The sequence below is a fragment of the Lottia gigantea genome, assembly GCF_000327385.1.
Source record: "Lottia gigantea unplaced genomic scaffold LOTGIsca_219, whole genome shotgun sequence".
Classification (NCBI taxonomy): domain Eukaryota; kingdom Metazoa; phylum Mollusca; class Gastropoda; family Lottiidae; genus Lottia; species Lottia gigantea.
The window spans coordinates 30,412-51,934 of record NW_008708547.1 but is presented as its reverse complement, the minus strand read 5'-3'; the positions used below and the strand labels follow the sequence as shown (position 1 = coordinate 51,934).

Here is a 21,523-nt window from a genome sequence, read left to right as displayed (position 1 = left end):
GTATTCATACGGAATGCATCAAACGTTAGCCCTACGAAGTTTGCGTTTATAAATAAGCGAATCTGGCTTTCGGAATAGTATTATTCATAATGCCTCGTTAATTGGTGTTTAATAAATCGTTAATTGAGACTATGCGGTTCATTTAATGATCACGTGTAAGCGCTATCTTTCGTTAAGTAATACTTGAATTCAATTTTTCGTTCATGCAGTCGTAGCTAGGCCTACTCGAATTCCATCATGGCTACGGCACGGTAATCTATGTTTAAACAGTCAAGTAACCTAATTTCGTGCTAACCTATTTTTCGTGCATTTCCGGAAAGGATTAATAATTTACATGTGCGACCTCGAGTGACCTCCGCATTTGTTCGTTTTGATAAACATGGGTTTTCTGTACAATGTCAGCTAGTAGAAATACAAAATGGCGGATTTCACTTATTACCAAACGTCACACTTTTTTATCGGTCGAATTTTCTTATAATCCCAAGCTGTAATCGAATTCCAAGTGTCGTCTGCTAGAATGTAGTCCAACGAATGAAGTCACGTGATCAACTAACGGATTCCTTGTCAGCAGAAAATTTCTATGGAACACAAAGTGGGCCATATTCTTATGTTGTTTCAGTGACTTTTAGCAATAAATCACGCTACGTATCTTATTTTGTCAGTCACTATTTTTTTTAAATCGTGGTTCTTTAAAGGAATTGTCGCTAGTTATAATGAATTGATATTAAAGATAAATACTAAGAGAAGTTAATTATACCACCCGGTATCCATACAACGTGTTTTTCTCGACTTATTTATAGATCAAACATTATACACGAAAATAGGTGACGCATTCTGCTGCCATTGCCGAGTTGGTTGCTCATGAAATATGGGTCAAAGTGAAGGATTCATAAAGAAAATCGAAACAAACCAATTTCAATTATTTTGTAGAAAGCAGAAAGATGTTGAGGAAACATTTAAGACATAAAAAAAATTCGTTTTTTTAACTTTGACGAAATTTGGTGTTGAATCCTTATATCCACGAAAATAGGCTAAACCACTGTATATTAGCGAATCCTAATTCTAAGGAATGATATTGTTCCTATCATGCTATGATAGTGAAATGAAATGAAAAATTATAAAAAATCGGGGTTATCACATATTGCATACGTGACACTTGACAGAGGTTTCATAACACAATAGGAAGGGATATAACTCTAGTTAAGGAATGGCATGTTTAAACTATCCGGATTTTCGTTTAACCGCATGATTTTATCGGGAACGGGAATGCGCAGATGAACGAGGCTCCACTGTAGCCTATTCGTCTAAAAGAATATTTTTTGGCAAGCTTATAGGCCAACCTCGCACAGATCACGTGGGGGACAAGATATCCTGTGTTCCCCCGCACCTTTGGTCCGACCCCCTTGAATAAATCCTGCGTACGCCACTGCACGTTCTGCCTCTATTCTAGCCTCTGATAGGCCACTGATAGCTAGCTATTTTTAGTCATTGACTGGTGTAGAGACAGTAGGCATTAAATTAGGTTCCAGTTATGTTGTTTTTCCTCATCTCCGAAGGTACGTGAGGGTTTTTTTCAAACCCTTTTAAAGACAGAAAGATAGATATTTTTGTTGTTCAGTCATACCATCATAACCCCCCTACACCATTTATGCTGGTCGGTTGTATATGTGATCGATTATTTCGATAGCTGGCTGCATCATTCTGAAGGCCACTTCAACCACTAATATCTCTCCACATGACAGTTCCCATAGAAACAATAAACATACTTTAAACTGTCATGCGCATCGAGCACCTGCTGGCACTACCAATTTATACTCGATTAACCAGTGATTTCGAAAAATATTCATCATAAGTTTTACCAAGATGACGACTGAAATTGGATCCCAGGCTGAGGGCCTTAGGCAGAGATGGACACCTGAAACTGATCCAGAATGGAATCCAAATTTGCCCTACGGTGGCAAAGTCTATTTAGCTCGTAAAAAGAAATCAGACCCATTCCATATTCGAATCATTGAGGTGAGATTTTTACTAATTTTATAGCATTGCACTGTAACGTGTAAGTGTGTCTACCCTAATGTTGGATATGCCGAAAGCTGGAAGTATCATCTATGGCTTGACTAAAACCCAAAATAGGGTCAATGTGATGTAATTAAAATATCAGCTATTAAGATAAGATAAGATAAGATTTATTGCATATATGCCCATTGTGAGCAGCATATAAAGATAGTGGACCACAGCCATATATGCCCACCACGGCATGCGGATTGTAAAAACGAAACATCCATTTTAAGTTTCATCAAAATCGGTTGAAATCTAAGAGAGTAATAGCATATTCAATTTTTTTGGGGCAAGGGCAATAACTCTGCTTCTAATGGTCGAAAATAGCTCAAATTCAAACTTGATATTCGTTTTATGAATATGTATACACATAACATAATTTCATTTGATTCCATAAAAAAATCTAGTTTTTAGAGCGTTTACAAGCAAATGTTGACGGACAGACCGACGGAGTGTTTAGGAGCAATTGATGTTGATAGAAGCACTTACTGTATAGAGGCTAAAGGGCGATAACTCCTCAAAACTGATGTAAGAGGCCTTAATCTTGAAAAAGCCTTAAATTTAATCAGAAGTAAATTGAACTTTCTCAAACCTTTTGATTTAGGTCCATTACATCCATTTTAAGTTTCATCAAAATCGGTTAAAAACTAAGAGATTAATAGCATATTCAAAATTTTGGAGCAAGGGCAATACCTCTGCTTCTAACGATCGAAAATAGCTCAAATTCGAACTTGATCTTCGTGTCATGAATATGTATACACATACCGAATTTCATTTGATTCCATCAAAATATCTTTTTGGAGCGTTTACAAGCAAATGTTGACGGACGGACAGGGGTGCCGACAATATACGTCCACATAGAGAGATGTGGGCGTATAAAAACAGTACATTAAGGTGTATTTTATACTTCAGAATTTGCATCGGCCTACCAGTAGGCCTACTATATATTTTATATAGTATAAAGACAACAACTTTGTACCTGATGTCCATTCTGAAGGTGTTTTAATTGTATCAGATGTTGAAGTGTGACATTATTCCTTCAACACAATAGGCCTTATGTCGAAACTGTGAAAACATATGCCGTGTAAAGAGCAGATCTTGTTCATTAAGAAAGGTTTTTGATTAATCCAACCAATGTAAACCTTAATTAATTAGTTATGATACTTAATGCTACTCTAGTCATTAATTGCTAATGAAACCAACATATGCCATGCAAATATCACCACTATTTACAAAAATTGTCAGAAGTGAAAATTGAAGTAATGAAGTTTGATTATTTTAGATCATTAGATATTTATATAGGATCTACATGAAATCTGCCATGCATTTTAGCCATACTATCAGGTTAGGTAGGCCTATACTGTTATCTGTTATCCAGATAGACCTTTAATTATTTATGCTTTCAGGTTGTTGTTGTAATTGCTACATTATCGTTTGCTTATTATGCCTACTTTTATTTTGATCACCTACATTTCAACATAACCCATGCCTATGCTCACTTAGGTTATCCTCAGGCACAACATCAAGTTGGACAGAGATATTTACATGGTAAGATGATTTCTCTTAACTTGTATTCTAATACTGTTCTTTCTAGAAAGTAACATGACCTCTGGCAACATCTTAAATGTCCATAATGTGTTGTTCAAATTTCTATGATTTTTTTCATCAAAAGTTTGAATCAATTTACGATTAAAGGTGCAAACAATCTTAGAATTTAGAAACAATATTTCTATCACAAGTCTCCTATCATGATCAAATTACTATTTGTTAAAACCATTTTGTTTATTTTCTACAGGTAAAGGTGTTGACAAACATGGTGGAAAAGCTATGGAATGGTTCAGGTAATTACAAATTTATTTATAGGGTTTGTTGAATAAAGGGATAGGTTCATCATTATCGTGGTGTTGATAGTCTTCAGAATTAATGGAAATGTATATTCCTTCCAAAATACCTCTGACTAGGAATTAGTACATTTGGTCAAACGTATGGCGAGCCTGTCCGTCGAGAGGTCATTTATAGAAAATTGTGAGTGTTGAAACCTCTAAACTGATCAGTTTGAATTGACAATCTTGAATTAATAGCAGTGGACTCAACTGTAAATTGTTACAAATTATCTCAAAATATTGGTTCTGTGTAATTAGTCAGACTGGACTAATTAGTCAGACTGGACAAAACTTTTTTTGAATATATTATCTACAAACCCAGACTATTTATATAATTGTAGGAAAGCAGCCGACCAAGGCCATCCCCACGCTGCTTATAATTTAGCTATAGGACATTTACGAGGTTATAGAACTGATGTTAAAGATGGGTAAGAAAAATAACATATTGCAATTGTTATTCTCTATTTATGTACCAAAAACATAAAATAGACTGGATCGAAAGTCACATATAATCCTATTTTGATCTTTTGTTTTCAATAACATTTCTCCTGTTAGAGGCACTGGTTCATCATGTCATTGATGCAGTGGACAACATTCAATTGTTCGCATGGAGGGAGAAATAAGATTGTGGATGCTCAAGATTTCTGTGGAATACAGATGGAAAATTAATGGGAGATCTGCTAATCCAGCCGAATGTCCTTTATTTCACACCTAACTTATGTCAATTTTCATTTCACATTGTGAGTTGGATGATTGAAGTATGTGTTTCATGACTTGATCAAGTTACGATTTTTCAATAGCTTTCCCCAGTTATGGAGGGGAAAAAGTATCTAATCCTGCTGCTCAATTCAAAAGATTATATTTTGTATTTTTCAGTGAGGCACATAAACTGATAGCTCATGCAGCATCTAAAGGAGTGGAAGAGGCTCATAAAGTATTAAATAATGTTTGTACCAGAGGAGGGTGTGATTAACTAATCAAGTTATATTTTTAGTAACTTAAAAGGATCATGGTTACTTAATAAGTTTTATAACATAAATGAAAAATAAAGTTTGACGATGACATTGAAATAATATGTTTAATTGAATTGTTAAAATTATGCACAATCATGATATTATAATTATTGATATATTTTATTATCAGTTGATGTTTGCCATTATATTTAATGTGACGTATTTATCTTTTCTAAATTTCATTATTTTTCATTATATATAGTCAATATTCTAGGTCATACCTTAGGAAAATGACAAATTTTGAAATAGATCTTGATTTTGCACACCATTTTTTATTTATTAGAAAATATACACTTTCGATTTTATCTCAAGGATTATTGATTATGATGTATTTCCTGGTTTTCACTCAAGGAATCTTTGATCACAGCAAAAGATGATTGTACATATTCAATTTAGTATATTTATTTAGTTACTAATAAAGTTAAAATTGTAAAACATGACATAATGTACTTCTAACACATTCCAAGATTTTAAATGTAACAATTCCGTCCATGTATTATTTATGAATAAATAATGTTTACAAATTTATAAAGTTATAATTTATTTTTGTTATGTTATTATGTATATTCTATTTGATACTGCTGATATATATTAAAGATTATCACAAAAAATGAATTTATAATATATTCCATTCACAAATTTATAATCTAGTTTTATGTATATTTTATTTCATACTGCTGTCATTTATCATAAAAAAATGAATTGATAATGTATTCCATAAATCTTGTTATGTTACTTATTATGTATATTTTATTCCATATTGCTGTTAGTAATTAAAGATTATCTAAAAGAAATCGTTCTGTTGCATTTGGGGTTGCTGACTCTGACTAAACCGCTTCTTGTTTTTATTTGAGGTTAGAGGTTAGGAAAGGGTTAAAATTATACTGACAGTGAAGTAAATAATAAACGGTTCCAACAGTCGATATGTCCACACTGTTTGAGATTCTCAGATATTGAATTTCATCATACACATTTCAATACGACTGAGGTCCTGTTCCTGTAACCTATTTTAAATTGAGAGATCATTATTATAGGCTATTGAATTTTATAAATAGTATTAATCATAAATAGTAGGCTAGTAATATTACAAATAGTATAAAAATTATAAATAGTATCTAAAAATAGTATTAATATGATAAATAGTATTAATATTATAAAAAATAGTATTAACATTATAAATAGTATTAATATGATAAATAGTATTAATATGATAAATAGTATTAATATGATAAATAGTATAAAAATTATAAATAGTATCTAAAAATAGAACTAAAATTATACGTAGTATTAATATTATAGTATAAAAATTATAAAAAGTATTTTAAATTAATATTCACATTATAAATAGTATTACTATTATATATTGTATTACTATTATAAATTGTATTATTATAAATTGTATTACTATTATAAATGGTATTAATATTACAAATAATATTAAATTATATCTAAAAAAAAAGTATTGAAATTATAAATAGTATTAATATTATAAAAAAATTGTATTAATAGTACAAATAGTATTATTATTATAAATAGTATTAATAAACTTAAACGGCTTAGGCAACACCAGACAATCAAGGAAATGGCCTTTTTGAAGTGAAAATAAATCAAAAATTTCTAGAAAAGCCTAACCCATGAATCTAAGCCAAATTGATCTTTAGGCATATCCACCTTGTAGCACAATTTATGCGAGTGTGAGTGCAATGAACTAGGTTAATATTACTGTACATATTTTCACATAATTATTATGAAATATCAGTCTTCATTATTACTACACATAACTATATCCCCAATCGACATGTATATTTTATTTGTAGTCTGAGGTAATTGGAGGTAAAAACAGTTATCTCTCAAGCAGGTGCTTCCGTTTCCTGTTTACCTGACTACGCATGTAAACAAAAACAAAATGATTTCTGATCAATGTCAGTGAGTGAGCCAGTAAAAATGGAATAAATTATGTACACTAACGTAGGTTATATTTCTCCTAGTAATAGTAATCAGGAAATGGAAGAGACAGACGATTTCTCGTTTGATCAAGACGGAATACCAACAGTCGATGATTTATCGTCAACAAGCGATACAACACCCACAAATAGGCCGAGTCCTCTTGCTCACCGGCACAACCATCATCAACAGACACATCGAAGAGGGCCGAGTCGAGATTTCGCACCTGAAATACAACATGTGAACAACTTTTCAAATGATGCAGATTTGGCAGACATATTTGATATATTAGGTGAAGGATATGATTGTAATCTTTTATTTTCCCAGGGAGTATTAACATGGAAACCCATGAATCCTATGGGTCATAGAAGACCTAGATCAACTAAAGGACTGAAGTCTTTATTTAAAAGTAACAACAACAAAGTTGCTTTGAAGAAAAATTTTCTAAAATTTCGTGAAATTCTTGGAGTTAAATTACGGCGTCGAAAACAATCCGGACAGAAAGACGGCGAAGGCGTTTGTCTAGGGTTTGGACTATTGACATATGACTATAAATCTGCCAATGTGATGAAAGCTAGAATGATTGACTTTGAACATCCAAGTGAAGAAATATGTAACAAATGGGTATCAAAAATTTCTGATGTGTTACAGACATTCGAAGAAAGACCCAAATCTGTGAAACTTTTCATTCAAAAATATGCTGGAGAAAAAACAGGCATGACATTATTTCGTGAAAAGATTCTTCCAATATTTCGAACTGCTGATTGTAATGTTGATATGACAGAAGTTATGCATAATGAACAAATAAAACAAGATTTAATTCATCTGAATTTATTAGACTATGATTGTATAGCATGTATGGGAGGAGACGGTACTGTCAATAAAGTAGTAAATGGATTATTAAATCAATCTAATAAAGATTATGGTGTAGAAATTAAATGTAATATTAATCCTGTGAAAGCTGCTATATCTATGGGTATAATACCAACAGGAAAGACTAATCATATAGCTAGTTCTGTCATGGGAACAGATGATCCTATAACAGGTCTGTTACATATTTTATATGGCAATCGTTACATGGTGGATGTGTGTTCTGTTTATAACAACGAAAAATTTCAGCGTTGGGCTTTCAATTCACAGTATGGTTTTGCTGGAAATGTTTTAACTTTTATTAGTCGTTATAGTTCAATTGGACTGAAGAAAGTTGAGGCATCATTTTTAAAAGCTTTAACTAAATCTAAATTAAGATCGTATGAATGTGATATTGAGTATATACCAGTGCCTGGTGCTATAGCTCCAATGACTTGTACACGTTGTACAACACATTGTAAAATATGTACAGCAACATCAACTGTACATAATGATGAAGTAGAAGAATTGGAACCCTTACACCAATCAGGTTCCACTAGTTCTCTCATCGAGCTGGCAGAAAAAAAAGAAAACTCTTGGAGAACTCTAAAAGGTGATTTTATGAATGTGGGAATTTTTACTGTGCCTGGTATTTGTGAATTCGCCCCACAAGGATTAAGTAAGTTCACTCATTTAAATGATGGTTGTATGGATATAGCTGTAGTTAAAAAGGTTGAAAGAAAAGATTTCATTAGATTTTTAAGGAGGCATGGAAACTCAAAAAATCAATTTGATTTTCCATTTGTTGAGACTTTTCGTGTCAAAGAAGTGAGATTTCGTCCTAGATTTCCAACCAGCTGGAGCTACAAAGATCATGACTTTTCTGAGATAGACTATGAAATGTCAAAAGTTTCTACTAAACAAAAGCTTGCTAATCGTTCAAAATCTATGCAAGTAATAAATGATTTAGAAAATGAAGAGATTACTTCAATTAGCTCCTCAACATGGGACGATGGAGGAAGAAAGCGAGCTGGAAGTGTTATGACATTACAAGCATTATCAATAGATTCAGATGCGGAAGATTCAGATCTACCAAATGAAAGCATTCGAGGTTCTAGCTACAATATACAACAGTCACGATCTAATCTAGTTGGACCTCAATATAGAATGACATTAACAGAAAAAGAACGACTAAAACGTAAGAAAATTCAAAGGAAGAAAGAAGAAAAAGAGAAAGGTCGTGAAGAAAGGAAAATGAAATCTGTATGGAGTATTGATAATGAAATACATAAAGATTTAGAATTAGATTTTAAAGTTCACCATGGTTTATTAATTATTGCTGGTATTGGAGTCAATCCACATACTCCATTAAAGGAGGTAAACTTTGGATGTTTACCACCATGAACACTCAGCAAGATATATGTTTTGATGGTTATAAGCTTATGCAGGGTCACATAAAATGGGCAAAACATTAAGATTAAGCATTTTGCAGCATATCACCACATTTGCTGTGTATGGTTAAGTCTATTTTAATTGATTACATTTATCTGTTTATTAAAAGTCTTATTTAGCCGCCCATGTCAACTACAGCTATTAGAAGTCAGCAGGTTTTAGACTAATAGATTGCTATACTTATTTTTGATAAAATGTGGAATGAGTATTTCTGTTGTTACTGCTGGAAATACATACTGCTGTCAGTGTTTTATCTCTTTTTCTGTTATCGATAATACTGCTGCTATTTAAACAATGTTCATGAATCTTGTTTTGTTGCTTGTTCATTGCTTGTTAACATTTATTACCTTGCTTAGTTAAATCAGAAGTTCACCCACAACTGTTTTTGAAGTGCTAATGATTGAGGCAGGAATTTTTAATTTAATAATATTAGGCACATCTTTAAAGGTTTGTAAATTTAAAGCTGATAGTTTAATATTTGAGTCAATTATCTTGTGCTATTTGAGGAGGAAAGACACATAGCTACGTTTGATAGATGTCTTAAATATTATAGACTGATAAGGCATGGGATGATACAGACCATTAGCTTCAGTTGTTTATCAGAATGTACTAAAGAAAGATTGATTTTGTCTCAAAAAGACAATGATTGATATCAGGTTTATCTATTAATAATGGTCTGTTTCAGTTATTGATTTTCATTTTTATCGATAACATCAATTTCTGGCATGAGATTTTCATTAGCTGCATTTCAAATAACATATTAAGTTGAACAAAATACATAAGTTAAATATTGAAGAACTGGTAGAACTGGTTTTGCTATTGATTCAATTTAAGTTATAAAAGTAAATATAACTTTTCTTTGTTTATTTTATTTACTTAAGATGTCCTAATATTGGTTAATCAACTATTCTCTGTCGTGGAATACATTCATAGTTTATTTCTGTCCCTGGTCTAATTTTTTGTATTGTTTTTACCCTCGTAAGTGAAATATTTCTGTCTTATTTATATACTATATATTTATTCATACTCATAATCACTTGTAGTGCTGAGACATTGAGTTCATACCTCACACATACATGATACAGTTTTTAATATAATACATGTAATGCCTTTATTTGGTGTGCAAATATTATTATCAAATGTCACATTATATAATTTATTGTTTATCTTAGGAGATTTGACATAAAAAACAGCTTTGCACAATGTTAGCACCAGATAATTCATTACTCTTCTGTTTGTCTGAATTGTTTATCATGTCTTTGTTAAGGAACTTTGTTAACTACCAAATATTACATATGCTTATACAGGTATATATATTCTCAAGATTTTTATAACTTGACATGACAGAATCAAGCTGTAACACCTTGTTTTCAGTTTATCCAAACCTCTTTAACAAATATGTTGAGTTCATTTGCATGTAATAATTGAGCCATTATGCACATGTGAATAATGGGTGTATTGAATGTTTTTAACTGTTCAGTCTTTTTCATGTTTGCTAAATTAGAGAGGTGTTTACTTTTCTGTGCTAAATATTATGTATTAGTGCTGCAATGAATCACTGATAAATCTAGACACCTTTTGATCTTTGGATTGTGTTGTATAAAAGTAAATGTATTGGATAGCTTTTGCTTTGACTTCTTATTTCCATTGGTTTGGTAATAATATTTTGAAAAAATTGACCCTGTTTTTTTAAATCTAATTGTTCAAAATATTCTCATGTGACAAATAGAGAGAAAATGTTACTTTTTTTCTTTTTCCAATAAATGAATTGGAAATTAATTTATTATCACATGATATCATTTGCCATTCAACATATCAAATGGTAACTTCAACAATCATTGCACGTGAAGTATTCATATATGGTTATTTCATAAATTTGTCAGTTGCAAAACCATTATATGTTAAAAAATTCACAGCGATCAGAAATAAAATTAATTGTGAAATGCTGATTTTGGTACTTTATATAAATGTTTTTATTCTTATTGATCACTTTTACTGATGTTTGTGTGCAATATGTGTTACAACTATAGTATTAAAAATGTTATATATTTCTTTGGTATTTGTTCTCTCTTCAACAAATTATTCGTGACATATTTCTACCAGGTTGTACCTGAGTAGGGACTGAGGTCACCTGACTTTCAAGCCAGCTTAATAACATGCTTCTACTTACGGTTTGTTTTGTAAATTTTAACACACATGAAACTAGTGAATACTATATTGTGTGAGCAACTACTCTCATATAAAAAAGATTGTTTTGATAATTGTAATTCACAACCACATATGAAGCTGTTTGGATAGAGAGGACCACGTTCACCAATGTTGTGTGATGTTTCACAATAAGGTTTAATCTGACTTTGAAGTCACAGTAAAACTGATGAAATTTACATAAGATAAGCAATATAGTTTACCGTTTTATATGACATACTAATATACCAATATAGATTTGGCGTTTCATATGACACATCAATGTAGATTTAGCGTTTTTATATGACATACTAATATACCAATATAGATTTGCCTTTTTATATGACATATCAATGTAGATTTACCGTTATATATGACATACCAGAAAAAAGAAATATTAAGAGTTGACATCTTTATTGGATAAACTATCACATTCTGGTTGATCATTTATAGTCAATGTTTCAAATTCTGATACATTGTCTTGATTAGATACACTGTTCATATTGTTTGTGTCCTTTTGATCACTTTTACATTTCATTAAAACTTTATCTAACCTTGTAATAAATAGATCTACATCACATTTTTTCATACCAATGGCAGCTGCAGCAGTTAAATAAGATGAAGGATAGTTGTTTGAATGTGATCCGAAATTCTTAAAACAATGACCTCCTATGGTATTTTCTTTGCCCGGGGCTATTACTCTGAAACATTGAATCAATTCAACTTTTCAAGATATGTAACAGATGCAGGAGCTTTATGCACATCCAGTACAGACAAACATAAATTTAATTAATAAACTTCCGAGATAAATTTTCCCAACATGACTATCATATCCCTTCCTGTGCAATCATAGGAATACTGCTTCCTGTGTTACAAGATGATACATGTGAGGTTCTGACATGGTCAAACAGATAAAAGATGAATTTTGCTGCCAGTTATGTTTATCTAAAGGATTCTATGCCTTTCTTAGGTTATCATTAACAATGGAAGAAGCAAGCACAGGGCACTAAGAAGGTGAAAGCACATGGTTAATGTTAGGGTATTAACCGTGGGTTCACATTAGTCACTAGTAATAATGTCATCCAAAATTACTATTCCAATGACCTGTGAATACGGTTCTGATATATTTCTACCCACCTTGTACCAGACACAAATCTAGTAAATAACATGGAACCTATTTCTGTAGCAGACACATGCATATTCAATTTATCTAAGGTTATACCTATAAAAAATCAAAATCACATAGTAGTTATAATGCATTCAATTATATTGTGAATATTCTAGTTTTTCCCTTCACCTTTTACTTATATCTGTAAAAATCTCCATAATAATTGGAAAGGCACCTTGATTTCTCAACTTGATGCATCACAATTTGTACATTTTATACACTTCTGATATTTGCTGCACAGATGTAGTTAATATAGGACATAATGTAAAAATAGAGGTATGACTCAAAAAATATCTGACATTGTAATAATCTATTTTCACAGAACTTCAAACACTCTTCTTGACACATACTTTTTTAGTTTCATTTAAAGATGGGTTCCCTTATTTTCATTTATGAAAATGAAAATGCTAAAACTTATATAAATAGAAAGTAAGGGTGTTCTACTGACTTGGAAAAATATCAGTTTTTCTCACATGTCTATAATTAATTCCTAATTAGCTAAATTGGAAGAAAATTACCAGCAGAATTCCAATGAAGGACCGATCAAGAAAAGTCAAAGAGTCTTTTTTTGTTATCCAGACTGTACATACATGTATATTTATCATAAATGTGTAATCTACCGATGTTGTCGGGTTTCTACCGCTTTTGCATGTTGTCTACTGCTCTACCGGCTGGATACCCGATTCTACCGATTTTTGGGCTTTTTTCCTAATCAAATTTCAAAATGATTTATGATTGGTTAAAACTCTTAATTATATGCAACAAGAACAACATATGATTAAAAATACATGATAATTCAATAGTTTGCTTCATTTGAGACTAAAAAATAAGGAAACCCATCTTTAATCCTGTACCACTTCAACCTTCTTGTAAAGACAGTTGGTATATTTTCACAATGAGTATATTTGAGGTGTATAAACAAAAGTAGGAATTATTTTCTCTTACCCATAGATATTGGATTATGTTTTGTATTGAGAAACTTTTCACCATGTTTTTCAGCTGTTGATTGTAAGCTCTCAGCTAAATATTTGTATAATTCTTTACGCTCACTGAGTAATGCTTTATAGCCAGTTGTTCCCATGGATACTAATGTTATAAATAGATCTAAAGATGGAGTAGAAGATGCTCGACCTTAAAGAAAAAGAATTATTTTGAGAAATGGGCTTTCATATGACTAATTTTCAATTCATTTTGAACTGTTGTTTAGATGGGTAAGAAAGTGAATTTCATAGTTTATGTATATATGTATACAGAACAAATAAAGTTTGTACTCTAAAGACACATTTCTCATGTGAAAGCAATTAATGCTACTATTCAATACAAATATCAGAATCTTTGAAGATGAAAAAATGAAAATCTACCTATTCATTGAAATTAAGACATTTAAATGTCTACAGAACACCTGAATTGGGGTATGTCAACATACTTTGGACGAGATCTTGCTTGTAAGAATTTTTATCATCAACATAATACAATGTTTCAATTATTTAGAAAGTCAATAAAATATGTTGACATTACCAGGATAATTTTTTCCGACTTCATCAACAAGACTGGTATCAAATCCTGCAATAATAGAACCACCTACTGGTACCATAAAGTTCTTATCAGTACTTTGTACAAACAAATCAACATGTCCCACTTGACTAGCCTGTAATAATATTATACCAACAGATATATCACTCAACATCTTAGGATACATTATGACATTATTACCTTTGTGGTTTCTGTGAATGGGATCTCTCAAAAGAACTCAAAGATAACTCACTAATTATAAAAAATATACAAATTCATAAAATATTTTATTTATAGTTACTACTATAATAATATTACAATACTACAGTCAAGTATTAATCATTAGTCAGTTGTATTAATGATAATCAAATTAATGATGTAGTGTAATAATGAATACAACATGATATATCATGTGATTATAAAATCATTCTTGCACAATCATTATACCCTAACATTGTAAATATAAACGGTCTAACCTGCTGTATAAGATGTGTACATTTTGAAGATTGTAAACCATAAGCATTGTTAATGAGATGAGGTATGTTAAAGTCTTTACAAACAACTGCTATATCTTCTAATCTACAATTATCAATAACAATATATAACATAATATAATTTATTGTAGGAACCTACGTAAACATGCCAGAAATTGTTTTCTGATGAAACAAGCTGTTGTTCATCGGTAACACTTAACAAATACAAGAGAAAATTTTCCTTGCTGGCATTCGACAAGAAGGCTGTCAGTCAGGCTTCTCCAACAAGGTGAAATTTGGACACATTTATCAAAGAAAAATTATGACGAAAATCTTGCTCATGTGAACAGGGCTTAGCAGATAGTTTGGAAATTGGGATTGAATTTTTCACATGAGTAAATTAAGCAAACACTTACTTATCAGGTATTCTTGGAGCAAAACAACTGGTAGTTGTCATAATACATACAATATTCTCAGCTCCCAACTCAGAGATTTTATATTTGATGGCACCAATGTCGGTTTGAAGTTCATCTCCATTCAAAACATTCTCTATTATAACTGGCTCTAGACCTGTGAAAGAAAATAAAGACAAAATCATTGTTACCTAACAAGATATCTTGACCCACGCAAATATTGCAGACCCCAACAAAAACTTGTCAATATAATCAAATATCTTTCTGCAATCCTATTTGGAATTTTAACAAATCCACTCGTTTTGTACAGATTGAGAATCCAAAAAATTCCAATCTTGATAACAAATGCAGGTCAAACATCATCTTTACTTACAATTCAAACGGACCCAGCTATTTATACCCCAACAATTTTTAATTTAAATTGAACTTTTTGTCCTTATCTCAAGTCAATATTAAACAAGATCAGTGGGGAAAAAACAATTATTTACAAACCTGCTGTAAGAATAGATTTAAAACAAGATTTTTGATCAATTCGAGGCCACAAAACATACTTGGCAGTCTTCCTCTTCTGTTTCAGGGTCAACATACACAACGTCAAACTCATCCCTGTTGCCATAGGAACAACAAAACAATTGGAGATAGACTTTATACCTAAAAAATAAAAAAAAAATAACCCAAGTTCAACATATGGTGAGTTTTCAAAATACTGTAGGTCATGATAGTGGTTTTCAAATTTTTCAACATACACTTCCTTTGTCACAGAGGTTGACATGGAAAATGTTTTTTTTTTTTTGGGAGGGGTACAAATTCAAAGACCTGTTGTGTGCATGGAACAGTTAAAAATATGAAAGGGTTTTGTAGAAAAATCCACTATTGTGTAGAAAAGAAGCACTTTTGTAGATTTCCCCTCATATTGAAGTATGGCCATGTAACACAGGTGTTTTAATAAATGAATCAAAATATCCAAGTTTCATAAATGACAAAATACATAGTCAAGATTTAAGTATCCTGCAATCCTTTATACCTGCAATTTTAATAGCATCCTGAACCAGTGAATTGGTTAATTTCATCAGTAAACTAGAACCAGCAGCTTTTGGTTGAACTGCAGTAATATCACCTGATCTACCTATACCATGACCTAAACTAACAACTTTACATATTTAAGGCAGATTCTTAAATCTTCTATGATCAATGATGTGTCAATAACATAGAAGTTTTCAGGAGTCAAACTTAAAAGGCTTCATTCGAACTTGAGAACCTCAAAAAGGTTCACTATGGCTAATTTGTTACAAGCTGTAGATTTAATAACATATGATGTCACTGTGACAAGTTTTATTACTACTTCCTTTTCAAATAATTATCATTCAAAAATAATGGCCAGTCTTGAAACTCTTTAACATGCAATTTTATTTATGTATGACAGTATCTTAACATCAAGTCAAATTGTAGCTAGGATGTTGAAATTCTGGAGTCTTTTAACTTACACGGAAAAAAATGTTGATTATATGATTGAAGACTGTTCTACTTCATGTCTTATCTATGATATATCAAGGGCCCTTGTAAAATCTACGACAATTGATTTGATTTAGATGATCACAAGTGTGATTCTGCATTAAAATATTTTTACCCATAATGCCTTTTATAAACTAATGAAGAATATATTCTGGCTTCTCTTTCACCAACTCCACAGTTCCCATTGAAATTATTGCTATCCATAATGGCAATATCTTGTAAAAACATTTCTATAGTAATATTATCCCAACCAGTGTCAGGCATCTTTTTCTAAAATTAAAGTATCAAATATCATAAATAATCATGCAAAAATTTTCACACCTCAAATTGCAATCTACAGTTGAAAATAGATGTTCCTGATTTTGCATAAATATGTACTGTTATTTTGATATATCACAGATTGTGTTTTATATGGTAGAATATCAATAACTGTCAAGATACTTAGACTGTTGGTTTTTGTGCTTATATGTAGTTATCTTTTAAAGATCAACAAGATATTAGTTGAATAATTCTAGAAAATGACAGCCAAAACTGAGAGCTATGTAAAACAATTTCAATGAGTATATAAAAGTGGGAGTATGTTGTTTGTTAAGCATTTACAGTAAAGCGTTCTCAGCCCGGTTACCGTTTACAGTACACCAATTTATCAAGTCACAAAATTCATTCATTCCGTTCTGAGAACAGATAAATTTTGTAATGTAAAAGGGGTTTAACTTACATGTTGAATAAGTTGCCGTATTAAATTTTCTCTGGCATGTTTAGCTTGAATACCTTGTTGTATATAGTTACTAGGTACTATCTTCTCACTTAATTTAACTGCTTCTTCGTTCATCTTTCTATTAATATTCACAGATTGTTGCTTTTACCTCAGTTAATTGTAGGTTTTATTCTAGATATCTTTAATATTTTCTAGATCACTCAGATTAGTTTCTTGTGTATTTCTTAAAAGAGAAATTTAAAAGAAAAAATGAACTCAAAAGGTGTTTATTCCAAATTTTGATCACTGAATATTCTCATATCAGTAGCGAACTATTTTTGTTCTAATGACAAGGAGTGATAAACAAAAAAGTGCGGATTTTGAAAATATCATGTTACAATGATCATGTACATGAATAAACCTACTTATTAGATTATTATACATTTGTGATATGAAATGTCTATTGAACAGCTGCCATCCGCAATTCATGGCATCAGATTACCTTAAACAAATTTCCATTGAGGAACCTATCTTGACTCTGGCAAACATCATGGTTTAATTTTTGTTTTCATTCTACAATCTTTTAAAGGTCATTCAGCTCCTACCTGCATCTCAAAAACCTCTACCGTGTGGAATATGTACGTTTTTCACATCATTTTGAAAATAAGAAAAGCAGGAAAATATTTGAGATGTCAGACGTCAGATAAAAATTTAATTTACCTAATTATGAAAAATAATAATTATAAAATATGATGTTTAATATATTGGAGAAACCCAAAATGCTCCTTTTAGCAGCCATCATTTCGAACTAAAGATAGACCAATCGTGAATTATTTCAACCTACCCAATCATTCCATTGAAGATATTCTTGTCTTGCCAATTGAATATGTTCCCTTATTGCCTGTTAAACCCAAAACCAAGCGATTGCAGAGAGAGTTTCTGGATCGACCAATTGCAAACCGTAGTACCTAGTGACCTAAATATCCAACATGACAATCAAATCATACCCTTTGTTGCAACCTATAATTCCACTAACAATAACAATATATAACAATTGTTTTGGATTATTTGTAAGCATAGTATTATTTCAATCTTTTCAGAATTTACATTATTGTAATTTTCCTTGTATCATTCTGCAATCCTAGACAGTCTAAGTAAAGCTGAATCTGTTGCATAGCCCTTGAGTAACCTTAACAGTAGGCTGTTTGTCTTTTAAAATTCACTAATTTACATTTTATCAACTTTACAAATCATGTGTCAGAAACAGGGTTTTTGAAGCTTACATAATCAGTAATAGTCACGTGATCAAGTAGCGGATTCCGTGTCAGCAGTACATTTCTATGGAACACAAAGTGGACCATATTCTTATGTTGTTTCAATGACTTTTAGAAATAAATCGCGCTACGTATCTTATTTTGTCAGTCACTATTTTTTTTAAAAAATTGTGGTTCTTTAAAGGAATTGTCACTAGTTATAAGAATTGGTATTAAAGATAAATATTAAGAGAAATTAATTATACCACCCGGTAAATAATAGGTGACGCAACGCATTCTGCGGCCGTTGCCGAGTTGGTTGCTCATGAAATATGGGTCAAAGTGAAGGATTCATAAAGAATATCAAAATAAACCAATTTTAATGATTTTATAGAATATCTGAGGAAACATTTAAGACATAAAAAAAAAAAAAAAAAAAAAAAATTGGTTTTTTAAACTTTGACGAAATTCGGTGTTGAATCCTTATATCCACGAAAATAGGTTACACCACTGTACTTCTAATTAAGACTATCAAAGCACAATAAAGACCAATATCAATCCCCGAAAATGCAGACTGTTCCCTTTAACCTGAAGGTAAAGAGTTCAATCCCAGCCTAGGTCAATTTCAGTGATGCAGGTTACATGACATGTAAAAGCTTCCTGTCATTCAGGTGGGACATTCATTCAAATGAGGTCAAGTGTGCGTCGACTCTCTCTCTAATAGTATATATATACAACACTAAATATTAACCTTTGACGATCAATGTCACTGATATGTTATTTATATAGATCAGTGACTATGTTCATGTTACCAATGTTCATCTACTTTCGCTTTCTTTTTTTAAAACCGGAAATAGCCGATAATCAACACGTGACATTGATAGGATTCAGACAACAGTTGATTTACTGATATGTAAGCCAGTTCATAAGAAAAGTTGATACATTGGAATGGGCAATATTGTTTAATTTTCGAACAAAACTTTCAACTGATTTCTGTCACTGATTCATGTTAATATTTTTTGAATGCCTAAACTGTACTGTTTCTGTATTTCATAAAAGGGGTTGTTTGATTTGGACACAACAACCTTCAACAACAATACAGTGGTGTAACCTATTTTCGTGGATATAAGGATTCAACACCGAATTTCGTCAAAGTAAAAGAAACGTAAAAAAATTTTTATGTCTTAGATGTTTCCTCAGATATTCTACAAAATAATAGAAATTGGTTTATTTCGATTTTCTTAATGAATCCTTCAGTTTGACCCATATTTCATGAGCAACCAACTCGGGAACTGCGGCAGAATGCGTCACCTATTTTCATGTACAATGTTTGATCTATAAATAAGTCTAGAAAAACACGTTGTATGGATACCGGGTGGTATAATTAATGTAGTATTGTGGTCTGAATAATTAGAACTCGAAATAGAGTTGTTTCCCTGCATAATTTTAGTTACTGGATTATCAAGATCTTTATATAGTTTGTTTATGTATGACGCCATTGTTGTTGATAATTAAATATATAAATTAAGTTTTTGCGGATTCTATGAGCTAGTGAGGCCATTACAATTACATATGGCGACGAGGATGGTGCCGGTTTAAAGAACTTTTGTAGACTAAATTTTATTGACATTTGTGGAAAAATAGACACAAATTTCTTCATTTTTGCTTGAAGTAGGTGTAAATTTTGAAAGGCGGGAAAACATTTTCCATCATCCACCAACAGTCAATAATAGTAGAATTTCATTGTTTATACAACCAGGCCAAACCAAAACAGCAACATGGCTAATCCTAGCAGAGACATTAAGATATCACCATTCATTGCTGATGCTGACCCAATTTCAACCGGTCCAAAGTGGGAAAAATGGATGGATGAGTTCGAAACCCGTCTTCGTTATTTTCGCATCACCGATGACCAGGATAGACTGGATGCTTTGAAGATTTACGGTGGACGTGATATTCGAGAAAAGATCAAACATCTTAGAGATGTAACACCTGATGACAGTGGTGAGGGTGAAGAAGAAACGGGAGCAAACAATTCAGCATACACAGCAGCAGTAGAAAAGCTAAATGGTTACTATATTCCACTCAAAAACACTGCCCATGCAAGATTTCGATTCGGGAATTTGCGTCAGACGGAAGGCGAAACAATCAACCAATATGAAGTAAGGCTTCGTGAAGCGTCTCAGTACTGTGAATTCAATGACACTGATGAACAAATTTTATATCATCTAGCTTTGACTATTACTGACACTGAATTTAGAAGACAGGCTATGGACAAAAAGTATGATTTACAAAAATTCTTACAGAAAGCTCAAAGCAGAGAAGATACTCACCGTAGAGCAGGAGAAATAGAGGCCAAAAGGGAACGTCAAGTCAATAAAGTCCTTTCATATAAACCCAGGCCTAACACACCAAGAAGTCAATCAAGAAACAGACGGTGGTCAAAAGAAAATAAAAGTCAACCAAAGAATGTAAAATCAGACTGCTCATTTTGTAATGTCGACCATCAACAGGGTAGACACAACTGTCCCGCATCTGGTGTTCAGTGTAACAACTGTGGTGGTTACGGACATTTTGCTGTCAAATGTTTAAAGCCTCGCAATCATGGTTCTAAAAATAAATATCGTAAGCACAGTAGAGTAAAGGAGGTTTATGAAGAAGATGTATCTGATTCGGACTGTGTTTATAAAACTTGGATTAACTCTGATAAAGATGAATTTTCATCAACTGTCAAAATCAATTTGTTCAATTTGAAATAGACACTGGGTCAAGTTCAAATTTATTGGATGAAGATCGTTTTAACAAAATTCAAGACAGCATGAATGCTATTGTGACATGCCAAAATAATAGCAAAACAGAAACTGTAAAATTCATTGTAGTAAAGGGTACGGTCAGGTCTAGTCCATTATTAAGCCTTGCAACATCAATGAGTTTAGGACTAATCCAATTCAACAAACAGGTTCATAATGTACAGCCATCGTGTAATACTGTGGACAATATAGTAGACAATTTTTCAGATATATTTACTGGTTTAGGTAAGCACACCAAATACAACCCATCATTTATCGTCGACAACTCTGTTATACCCGTTATCCAGAAACAGAGAAAAGTA

General features: G+C 31.8%; 4 protein-coding genes across 4 annotated transcripts in view; 3 read left to right on the top strand and 1 right to left on the bottom strand.

The window, feature by feature from the left end:
* Positions 1-1,863: 1,863 nt before the first annotated feature.
* LOTGIDRAFT_239294 (hypothetical protein) lies at positions 1,864-4,914 on the top strand (the record flags this gene model as incomplete). Its single annotated transcript, XM_009054471.1, has 5 exons — positions 1,864-2,016; positions 3,465-3,606; positions 3,854-3,899; positions 4,283-4,369; positions 4,818-4,914. 5 exons carry the CDS (start codon positions 1,864-1,866, stop codon positions 4,912-4,914), a joined length of 525 nt encoding a protein of 174 aa, XP_009052719.1.
* A 2,044-nt stretch (positions 4,915-6,958) lies between these two features.
* On the top strand, positions 6,959-8,620 carry LOTGIDRAFT_143976 (hypothetical protein; the record flags this gene model as incomplete). The annotated part of the gene is made up of 2 exons (XM_009054470.1): positions 6,959-8,183; positions 8,268-8,620. Coding segments are annotated over 2 exons (1,578 nt in total), but the record flags the coding sequence as incomplete, so codon positions are not given.
* A 3,160-nt stretch (positions 8,621-11,780) lies between these two features.
* LOTGIDRAFT_143936 (hypothetical protein) lies at positions 11,781-17,293 on the bottom strand (the record flags this gene model as incomplete). The annotated part of the gene is made up of 10 exons (XM_009054469.1): positions 11,781-12,084; positions 12,521-12,605; positions 13,497-13,682; positions 14,070-14,199; positions 14,540-14,642; positions 14,953-15,106; positions 15,442-15,600; positions 15,974-16,092; positions 16,577-16,731; positions 17,180-17,293. The coding sequence occupies 10 exons, from the start codon at positions 17,291-17,293 to the stop codon at positions 11,781-11,783; spliced, it is 1,509 nt and encodes a 502-aa protein (XP_009052717.1).
* Positions 17,294-20,189: 2,896 nt separating this feature from the next.
* The window catches only part of LOTGIDRAFT_174811 (hypothetical protein), a gene marked incomplete at both ends in the record, with an annotated part of 7,162 nt that continues 5,828 nt past the window's right edge, over positions 20,190-21,523 (top strand). The window contains one exon of the mRNA XM_009054468.1: positions 20,190-20,481. Coding sequence (XP_009052716.1) covers positions 20,190-20,481 — 292 coding nt within the window. The remainder of the gene's footprint in view (positions 20,482-21,523) is intronic.